Source organism: Papilio polytes, unplaced genomic scaffold (genome assembly GCF_000836215.1).
Source record: "Papilio polytes unplaced genomic scaffold, Ppol_1.0 DF823399.1, whole genome shotgun sequence".
Taxonomy (NCBI): Eukaryota; Metazoa; Arthropoda; class Insecta; order Lepidoptera; family Papilionidae; genus Papilio; species Papilio polytes.
The window spans coordinates 1,711,495-1,722,748 of record NW_013525805.1 but is presented as its reverse complement, the minus strand read 5'-3'; the positions used below and the strand labels follow the sequence as shown (position 1 = coordinate 1,722,748).

The following is an 11,254-nucleotide window of genomic DNA, read 5'->3' as shown; positions in this document are numbered from 1 at the left end:
TAGATGAGTTTTGGTTTTTTTATTATATGAAAAATGATTTTCTATTTTAAAATCCATGCCCACTATTAACATAGCAAATAGGTAACCCAGTTAGCTCCGCCATTCTTTAAATGAAGACTCTCGCTTTAATTAAATAAAACCGTTAAATGTGGTTTCCACTTTAATTAACCACATTAAATACAATAGGGAAATAAACTTTCATATTATTATAACAAAATGTAGCGTTTTCTGCATACTTCGAATAGTAGAATAATAATTACTGAGTTTTGGTAGAGTTTTATTGCCGAAATACTTTAATAAATACTAAAATATTTTCTACAATATTATAAAGAGAAAAGATGTTTATGTGTGTATGTAGTTATTAAACTAAAAATCTACTAGAGCGACTTTATAAATACATTTACCTTCAGTAAGCTATATTATCTCTAGCTAACAGGCTATTTATTCCAGAAGTGTTTTCTTTTTAATTCCGCGCGAGCTGTCATAGGCAATCGCTAGTCATTTATATTGTAACCTTGTTATTTATAATCATCGAATCGAAGTTCTATTGATCAGTTTATTAGTTACGTGTTACTGATATGTTACTTGTAATTCTTTGTAATGATTTTACTATAACCACGTGTTATGCAAGTATTATATAAGCGTAACAGCGTTTCACGGAATCTTACACGCTCCAGCGAAGCGACATTTTATCGCTCCCGCTGTAATGGCACAATTTCCTTTCCATTTTAACGGAAAATAGTTATCAATAGATAGCATATTTTTTTTATATTGTCCGTTGTGTATAAAACATAACTTTCCGTATATTGTTACATGAGTATGGTCATCTATCTGTATTAGGTTTCTACTTGAGCTGAGTAGTTTTTAAATAAGTAAAATGTTTTCTTACATGAAAAATCATATAAAGAAGTACTAAATTACCTTTAAAACAATATGTTGATATAGTTTAATTTGAAAATCTTTGATAATTGAAACAAAGTTTTGTTTGATTAATAATTGTTATATTTTTCGTCAACAGATGATAATGAGGTGCAGTTAAAGGTGGTGTGGTTAGCAGACGGGCCGCTATGAACTCGGACGTGCACCGACACCAGGCCCATCCACCGCTTGCCCAGGTAGTAGTAATAGTTACATTTTGTAATACACAGTCTAGCTTTGATTCCTATGAGCTTATATGGAGACGCGCGCACTACTCGATTTTTAATTGTGCAACTAAACTGTCGAATGGGATGCGAACTAATCGACAATCGCAACAATAGTTGTGCGATAGTCTAGTCAAAGGTGTGCGTTCGCTCTTAGGATTTATTCTCCTAACGAGACATATGACATAGTTAATATTTCTATCGATTCTACTTAGTTTTGTATTTCATTGTACATATTATTCTGTATGTTGTGCTTAATGTGAAACTATTATTAAAAGCGACATAATAAAACGATAAGTCGTATTTATGGAAACGGAATTAGAATAATAAAATTCTGTAGACAATATCACATTAGGCCTTTCGTACACAACGTAAATAGTTTTACGTATAAACACAATAGTAATTAACATAAATAGACTGCGAATGACGCAGCAGGATAGAAAAGAGCAGCAAAATATTCCGTTGCATTTAATAAATCGGAGGCGTTATTAGCAATTGCAGCGTAAATGTGCCTGTACTTAGTATTATATTTTGCATACAAATGGTCATATTGTTTAATGCTTGTTTTGCAGTTTATGTTCCATTATAGTACGCTTAACAGTTGTACAGTACGGTTGTCTTTATTTTTCTCTTGATGACCGCTGTGTGACTTTACATGTACGTTTTGTTTTATCAACCGTAAATTTAGCATTACAAATCAACTTGTAAGATGACCGGATCTAGTAGTAGGCCACCATAATAGTAGATATTTGTATTTATCAAGTTCCTTGATAAACTCGATCGTTAGAAACGACCTTCAATGTTTAAAATTCTTCCTAAAACGTTCTTATTTCTATTTACAATACCTCATATTATTGTTAATGAGAATTCCTATATGCGGCTTATTTGTGAGCCACTGCTATAGAGAAATTGCGAAGTAGCAGATATTGATTGGTTAGCAAACAATTGAACCATCATTGAAAACTCTCAATGCAATGCTAAATGTGCAATGAATATTCAAAGTGTAGTTTTTCCTTGGCTTGCAGAAAGCGGAATCTTTCATAAATTGCATTATAACAAAGGAATCGCGTGAATAAGAGAATCCGTGTGAACAAATTCACGACGATATATTGTAAGTGGTTTCTGCATTGCCTTGGCGCTCAGCCAACGCCCGCCGCTTAGTAGATCGTTAGCGTTGTCTTTTTGTATGGGAACTTATCTTTATGAAACGGACTAAAACCGCTTCGCTGCTGTGAAAACAATTTGCTTTCTGTATTGTTTATTTAAAGCCAACGACAATAATAGTTCAAGTAGGTACTAAACTGTTAAGGGAAAATTGTTCCGTGGTTTGCGTGAATCGGTTACTAAAGATAACAATTTAAATTCGTCACAAATCGTATAGAATGTTAAAAGTCTTTATTTCAACTTATAAATTGTATTGTTGCATATTTATAGAAGGTTCTTCTCTTTAGACTTTACTAATGTTTAGTCTACAATGTGTAATTTTTTTTGTTTACCAGCACGGCGTACACACGGGGGCGCAGAGCGTGGGCTGCGGCTGGTACTCAGCGTCGACCGCGCCGGCTCCCACAGCGCCCGCGCGCGTCAAGAGGGCGCATCCACCACCACAATTACCAGTCAGTATCTATTGATTTTTTCTACAATAACAGATAAATGATTTTTATAGAGAGGTCGTTTATACGTGCTTAAGAGCGCCCACGTCTCAAATCTAACTTCAGTTTTCTTCGCCGCGATGGGAAGAAAGGTACGAAAGACTTTTTCAGAAAAAGAATTAATAATAGTAATATTTTTCAATTTAATATTATTTGATTTGTGATTAGGGTCTTATGACGTAAGGTTGCTTGGTTTGAATAAATATTACAAAATTCCAAAAATAGAATTATACAGGGCGCAGATAGGCTTGAATACACGTCAAAAAAAATCGTTAATTTAATATTCCCTTATCTTCTGTATGTAGTGTATAATCTAAATTAATTTTCATATTCCAAAATGATTTTCCAAGCATGTTAAGAAGTGGTGTCCGAGATAACCAGTGACCCGGAACCAAATGAGAACGTTATGACCGCGGCGAATTAAAGTGGCCACTAGTATACGAAATTGAAAAATATCTGCAGCTTGAGGAATCTGCTCACTCTGTAATTTGTTCTTTCTGTTTATTCGTTTGTATTTATTGACTGTAACTGATCGAGTATAAAAAGATATCTATTATATAGTATCCACATTTTAAATTCAAGACTATTTTATATTCGAGTAGTTATTTCGAGTTTTTATTTCGTTGCTCGCGACTTAGGCCATGAGTAATTAAAAAAAATAGTAAAATCTATGTTACCCGCTGATAATATAGCTTCTTACTAGTGCAAGATCTAAAATCGGCTCAGTAGTTTTTGAGTTATTTCAATATATACAAAAATACAAATCATTCCTCTTTATAATATTAAGTATCGATATAGAAAACGATTAAATCCGTATTGTTTCTATCACTCGTGTAATATATTCTGGTTCGTGTGCGATTCAAAGTTATTACTGCCTTCAGTGTGCGAATAAATAGAAGAAAATCTATTTTATTAATCTGTGCCACGTGTCCACTGCGCTCGCAAGTCCTTCATGTGACTCGTGTGATTCAGCGAGATTTTCCTGCATCTGTTTATCACAAAGACATCATAGATTCTTGTTTTAACGTCGCATTGTTGCGGTAACGTTAAATCATATTTATTAATTACTTTAAAGTGGAAAATAATATGTAATTCATTGTTAAATGTTTCATTATGAGGAACGGTGTCGTAATTTGTTGTTGTTGTTGTAAGTTGTTGTTAAGTGTATATTTTGTTCGCAGATTGGAGGAGGCGGTGTAGTGATCAGTAATGGTCCACACGTGCCCCTCTCGCCCACCGCTCTGCAGAATTCTATACAACATAATGTAAGCTATCATTTTACGCTTCTTGTTTTATTACGTTCACTAACAATACGCTTTGTCTTTTGCAATGAGGTAAAATAAATTTATATTCCTTTACACCAGTAGTTCAGTTACAATAATTGGATCGGTCGTGTTAACAGCCTTTAACGAAAACTGTCCTTATTACGGTCCAGATTTTGACAATTTTTGTTATGCCAATTGGAATACTATTTTGGGAATCACATACAAAACTGTTGAGAAGCAAAGAATATTTCTTCAATTGTAAAGTAACCCATAAATTGAACTGAATATATTCGATGTTGTTCGAATGTGTAACAAACGCAGATGTTGACTTGAGATGCTCATTATTATTCGTAATGAATATGCCTTACATGCGAGGGACTGATTCATAATGCATACTGCTGGATTGTGATGGATTTATACTGCGCTGCAATAACAGGGGGTCAAAATGAATTATTTAGCAGAAATTGACGCACAAGGAGTTGCGATGGAAAGTTTTCCAATAAGATCAATTTCATTGTAAGTTTCCACTACTGAAACATGTACAAAAACAGTCATCTCTTCTTTGAAAAAAACAAACATAATTCGGGTGTAACTCAAAGAACATAAAAGTTACAATGGGTGCAGCGTTGATTTCTTAAAAAATTACAATCCGCTACAAAGTAATAATATTGTTACATAGTTATTTTCAAGCAATTTACAAGGTTCTTTAAAACTTTTCTTGCTAACAGAGTACATGCACGGTTTTTAAATTTCAAGAATGTGTGTAAGATATAAAAATGTTGTGCAACATTGTGTGAGGTTTGCAATTATGTGTTGAAAACAATTTGTAATAACTTAATAGCGAACGTGACGTGCTCCGTTTGTTCCGATATAAAATCTTACGAAATGCAACTGTCTCTCAAACTTTTGGAAATCTTACAAAAACCGTAAAATTATTACAATGTAGTATCTCAATTTCCAACTTACACAAATTGATTTTAATATATCTGTTAATCTGCTAATAGAAATAAACAAGCAAAAAACACCGTCCTATTTGCACTTTAAATACCATTTCATTCTTATCATAATAAACGATTAAATGACTTACATTGACAATTAAGGTGGGTCAACATAGATAGGTGATGGCTAAATTCTTGATTGTTAATTTCTTTATAGCTGGCAATACCGTTTAGACATCGTAAGGTGTGCTATCCCCTTATATGGAGTTGCGCACACTACTCGATTTTTAGTTGTACTACTAAATAGTTGAATTGGCTGCGAAACAATAGACAATAGTACAACAGTTGTGCGATAGTTTGATCAAAGGTGTGCGCCCGGTATAAGAATAAAAATTTACGTCACTTGGTGATTGGCCTTGCGTATTGATAGCACATACAAATTATGATATTACATTTAGTAACGTTTTAAGGATTAAGATAATTTCCAAACATATCTTGTGGTAACGCAATGTCAAATTTGTTAGGCATTGATAAGAAAAATAAGTATTTGTAGTAAAAAAGCTTGATCATTGTTCTAATTACAGATGTTAGTCTCACGATTTTTGTAAAAGATGTATTGGAAACATACTAAGAAAACTCAATATGTTTACCTTTTTGTTATATTCCAAATGCTTTAAGGGGAAATAAATTAAAACAATTAAGATACAGTTCAATATTGTATCATGTAAAAGTACGAATCTTACTTCTTGCTAATATTTTTTTTTAGAGTTTGTAGCCGAAACGGCTAAATGGATTTCAATGAAATTTGGCATAGATGTAGATGATAGTCCGGAAGAATACATGGGCTACTTATTTCGGCTTTTTTATTTCCATGTTTGCGTGCGTGAGTTAGGCACATGCGTTCTGATAGTTTGCATCTTATGGTATGTGTAACATTTGATAGTTCTCATGTATGAAGTTCACGATCACAATACGAAGTATTGTATAATCTGTATGATTCCAGCTGTCGTACAGCGCGAAGTGTGACGTGTCGCTCGGCCAGCAGAACGTGATGTCGTCGTCGGTGCGCGCGGTCGCGCCCGCCGGCCCCGCGCCCGCGCCCGCCGCCATGCACACCTCGCAGACAGCTCCCGGTATGTACTACTTCAATCGTTATTGTTACTTAAACAAACCCTTAGTGATGATCATTGTTACAGTGGAAGACTTCGTAACAACAACATCTATCTACACTAATATAATAAAGCGTAAACACGCACTACTTTGTAGCGTAGAATGTGTAATTTTGAATAATTTATTATTTAATGCAAAGCCCTACACTTACGACACGCTTTAGGAAATATATTTTCACACTATTAAACTTAGGGGTAAATAAATTGGAAAAATACCTGGGAAAGGGACCCTAAACTACTTATATCATACCGATAAAGCCGGGACCAACTTGTTTTCGAATAAACAGGCACCCGCGGTGAATTATACAACGTAGGCGGTGTATTGAAATTTTGATGTTTCCCTCGTTATTCTGACGAATGAGGTGCTAGAGACCTAAATCTAGTTTTTCGCCAGTGTCATCAAAATGAAAAGTGAAAATGAAATACTAAAAAAATAATTTTCCATTCATCGCACAAATGAGGTCTAACCCAGTGACCTATTCGCTTACAGTTGCAAGTTGCAGCTACTGTTTGCCCTTGTTTTTTGTTCAGATGCAAGAGGAATAAACGGTTTTCTATATCGTTACGGTAGCATTCCGTGTAGAAACTGCAATTTGTAGACACCATAGTTTCAATTTGTCTGAAAATAATCGCGCCGTTTGTATGCGTTCGTAATAAAGCGATAAAATGGACACACAATATGCAATTAGGGTCAAAACCTGTCCGAGTGACCGGGTTATCTAGAAGACAAGTCGCTGTGCACTGAGCAACTGATATTAATGCATCTCTATAGGGTAGTCTTTAATTAAAATCTAAACTACTGTTGACATATTATGATGAATGACTTCAGTGGCTGAAAGTACTTGTTTCATTTATATTTGAACTCTGAAAGATCTCTTATATTTATGTTAAACTGCCTTCCGACCGCGACTCCGTCCGCGTGGATTTTAAAAAAATGAATCAAAAATAACCTCTACGTCTATACCAGATTTCATCGAAATCTGTTCAGCCGATTAGGTTACAAACTGTAACAAACATCCATCCATTCATCAATCCATCTAAACTTTCGCGTAGTAATGTTAGTTTTGTTACTAATTAGTAATTTTAATTTACACAAATTGATCTTTATCTTGGATGCATATTTGTTAGAGTTGGTATCTTAACAAAACATAAGCCACTAATTAGGTTGTTTTTTTTGTAATTCGGCACAGACAGAGTCGCGGGCGATAGCTAGTATTTTAATTTAATGTATTGTTTGTATGTGTAGCTGTATCGAAGGGCGCAAGCGACGTGTTGGTGAACTCGTCGGCGCAGAACCCGCCCGCTGTCACGCGGCTTGTCAACATGTCCCAGTGGCCGTGAGTAACAACCACACATTGACAATTACTTCCGAAAACAAACTGAAAAAGACCGAAAAAGACTCAAAATCGATAATCATAAACGAATGCGTATGTAGAGTTTGAGGCTTCTTAGGTTTTAATCTGTAAGAAATCTATATATATCTATGTGTATGTGTTGCTGTAACTCAAAAACTACTGGGCGAATATAAAAAAATAATGTTTTTTTAATGTTACGGATACGAAGTCGCCAGCATCAGCTATTTAACTAATATTTGCTTTACCGTGTACCGAAAAGTGTTTTATATTTTTTAAATAGAATAAGAGGAAATAAGTTTTAGTACTGTAGATACCAACGGTTGCGAAACAATTAACGTTTCAGATATGTTTGACAGTTCATGTCTCTTGTTGGACATACATTATCTTATCGAAAAATTCAATAAGGCACGTAGAAAATTGTTCGAGGTTAACAATAAAACTAATTTAACTTCACGATTTACAAAACAGTTAATCGCATTGTATTTACGGTACACCAACGACTATCTTGTTACACGTGAAGGTTTCCACTGCCGAAAAACTGAACAGAAAACATTTTGTAGTTTTCTTTTCAATTAAAATAAAAGGGATGACAATATATTATGTTTACGATAGGGGTCCATAAAGAAACACTCACACAAACGTTGTTTCCGTTGCATCCCTAAATAAACCAGTCAGTAGTTTTCGAGTGATATCAAAACATTCAAACAATTAAATCGTTTTCGCTTTATTAATATATCAAGAGTATGGTCTTATCTTAGATTTGCGTTATCGCTTGCATATCGTAAAGCAAACATTGTAACAGTGACAGCGAGCTATGGACAGTGCAGGACGTGACACTGAACAAACGAAAAGTTTAAACGATACTGATAATTGGGAGTAATTATTCATTTTTTTGTGTTGCCTGCTTATTATATTGTGTTGTGCCAATAAAATACTTCGCCTAAGTTATAAAAACATACACACGTATCTACAATCGAAGTGAATTTAAGTTTATAGTTGTGAATAATATAAAAGTGAAACAGTTTTTAAATCGGTTTAGTTCTTGAAAGTTCATTGTTTCCTAATGTTCCTTTAAATTGACTATTGTAGTTATTAAAATGTAGTTTACTAGAATATTCTTTTGATAATAAAAAATCGTCTTTTAATCTCGGAATGAAGGGTCGAAACGACCTTGTATGTTTTATAATATTACACCAATTGTGCTCAAACAGTACTAAAGTTCAGAATGATTGTTATCTTTTTATATTTTACTACACAAGCAAAACGTTTCATCGGTCATTCATAAATATGTTAACTGTTAAAAATAATGTGCTTTTGTTTTTAAAAAGCATCTTTTGCTATTCACGTAGTATCAATTACCCAACCTTTATTTTATTACCTAAATATTTCCACGTTTCTAACAAATTGTGAGTTAGGGAAACACCTGGCCCGCATATATCAGCCAGACGTTCTCATGACCTACTTCTAAAATAAACTGTTGTAATCATTTAGTTTTATTGTTAATGTGCACATTATTTCATACGTTCTTACAACAGTGACTACAATTTACTGTTATTTATTATGATATAATAGTTTCATATGTCACAAATACAAAATACCACTTAAAACCTTTTGAAGTCGATGAATTTGCCTAAATTGTAAGAAAAATGCAATAAATTAAAACTTGATTTTATTTCAAATTATAATTTTGGTAGTATATCATACATTCATAAAAAAATGCTTCATTTGATTTAGTTAGTAATGTAATAAATTGTTTTGTCCCTCAGATGGCACCACGGTGCGATATCCCGCGAGCGCGCGGAGGCGCTGCTGTCGGGCTCCCCGGACGGCGTGTTCCTCGTGCGAGAGAGCACCAACTTCCCCGGAGACCACACGCTCTGCGTGCGTTTCAGGGGACGTGTTGAACATTACCGGTACTAACCACTTGTAAACCTCATGTTAGTAGGGAAACTGCTACAGTCGTAGTTATGTGGTGAGACAACGAATACATATAATGAAACTTCATCATTGTTCTGTTTCGTATAGTCTTAAAGGGTACCAAAATGCGCTATGTACAGTCGGGGAAACTGTCGGTGTTCTACCGTAAAAGCTACAATCGTTTGAACCTTTTTAAAATGCAGATTATAAAAGTATTTGTAAGAAAAAAAGGTCGGATATTATGCCGTCTTTTGCACCAGTGCTATCTAATTGGTTATTTGTACGAAGATGCATAGTATGACTCGTTGCAATGTACGAGGACTTTTTTCATAAAGTAGAACACCGCAGATTTCCATGAAAGTACTAACCAGATTGAATCACTTACATCATCTCATTTTCAAAATTCTCTCATTGAAGTAATTTACATATAGTGCGATAGGAATTTTTTTTTTTTTTACTTTTCAGGGTAAAATGGGCAACTGCACCCGACAGTCAAACGCAACGTCTAACGATTGACGATGAGGAGTTCTTTGACACGATGACGAATTTAATAGATGTACGTTGATTTCAAATATTTAATAGTTATTTATTGTAACATGTTTAATAACAATTATTCTTTTATTGACAGCATTATGTTCAAGACGCGGACGGTCTTTGCACGAAGCTGGTCCGATGTTTGCCGAAGTCGGCGATCAACGGCGCCAACAACAACGGTGTGCTGCAGCCGCCGTATCCACCGCACCCACCTGTTAGTACATTCAATTATTTGTTATTAAAAAAATATAGTGTTTAAATACATTTTAGCTTGTGAAAAATGCGTCCACCCTTTATACCACGCACCAGGCGTGAAAACGGCTTCACGGCTTTTGAAATATTATTATGCTTAGGCTTGCGATATGCGATTATCGATGCGAACCAATAAAGAACAAAATACTTATCCCAAAAGTTCTGTGGTCATACATATTTAAAGTGCAACATGTATTTAACTATAGTGTCTAATTATTTTTTGGGGTTAGCTAATTTAGCAAGGTAGCGTTCAAAATATTCATTTTTTTTTCATTTTTTCTTTCATCACCAGCTCACTATACGTCGCCACCGAAAGGTTCAAAGCCTACCGTAAATAAGGGGTGACTAGGCCATAATCAATTCTACATTTAACAGTGTTATTTATAGATCTGTTATTGTAAAATGTATCTAAAGTGTATGCGAATAAGGTGCATATTGTTTGCAGCAACCTCCCCCGTACCCGCCGACGCCGAGCGTGTCGAGCGCGCTGAGCTCGGGCCACTTCCAGCACACGTACGCGGCGCAGCCCGCCGCGGACCAGCCCGACGGCGCGCTGCATCAGAGATTTGTTGATGCACGTAAGTATCTCTTGTTATCGCGTGGATTTCAAATATATATAGCCTATGTTAGTCAGTGATAACGTAGCTTTTAAATGGTAAAAGATTTTTTTAATCGGCCCAGTAGTTTGAGTTATTTCGTTACATACAAAAATACAAATATTTTCTTTTTATAATCTTAGATTAGGTTTATTTTGATAACTTGCGCATAAATGGTGGCATTTACAAAATCAATTAAATATGTATCTTAGCATTCCAAAAAAAATATTGTATATTTACTTCATTTTTATTTTCTAGGTTGGATAATAGCTGAACGAGATTTGGAGATAAGGGAAAACATCGGCAAAGGCGAGTTCGGCGACGTGATGCTGGGCATCCTCAACGGCAACCAGAAGGTGGCCGTCAAGATACTGAAAGACAGAGAAGCGGCGAGCAAGTTCCGAGCTGAGGCCAGTGTGATGTCGTGAGTATAC

General features: G+C 35.0%; 1 protein-coding gene across 3 annotated transcripts in view; it reads left to right on the top strand.

Moving 5' to 3' along the window:
- Nucleotides 1-11,254, top strand: part of LOC106104775 — a 23,484-nt gene extending 12,230 nt beyond the window's left edge. For 2 of the 3 annotated variants that reach the window (XM_013284906.1, XM_013284907.1), the window contains exons 2-11: nucleotides 1,019-1,118; nucleotides 2,642-2,758; nucleotides 3,976-4,059; nucleotides 6,001-6,130; nucleotides 7,413-7,503; nucleotides 9,288-9,434; nucleotides 9,904-9,994; nucleotides 10,067-10,186; nucleotides 10,670-10,802; nucleotides 11,079-11,254. In XM_013284906.1, coding sequence (XP_013140360.1) covers nucleotides 1,068-1,118; nucleotides 2,642-2,758; nucleotides 3,976-4,059; nucleotides 6,001-6,130; nucleotides 7,413-7,503; nucleotides 9,288-9,434; nucleotides 9,904-9,994; nucleotides 10,067-10,186; nucleotides 10,670-10,802; nucleotides 11,079-11,248 — 1,134 coding nt within the window. In that variant the 5' untranslated portion in view covers nucleotides 1,019-1,067 and the 3' untranslated portion in view covers nucleotides 11,249-11,254. The remainder of the gene's footprint in view (nucleotides 1-1,018; nucleotides 1,119-2,641; nucleotides 2,759-3,975; nucleotides 4,060-6,000; nucleotides 6,131-7,412; nucleotides 7,504-9,287; nucleotides 9,435-9,903; nucleotides 9,995-10,066; nucleotides 10,187-10,669; nucleotides 10,803-11,078) is intronic. The other variant, XM_013284908.1, reaches the window with a different exon arrangement.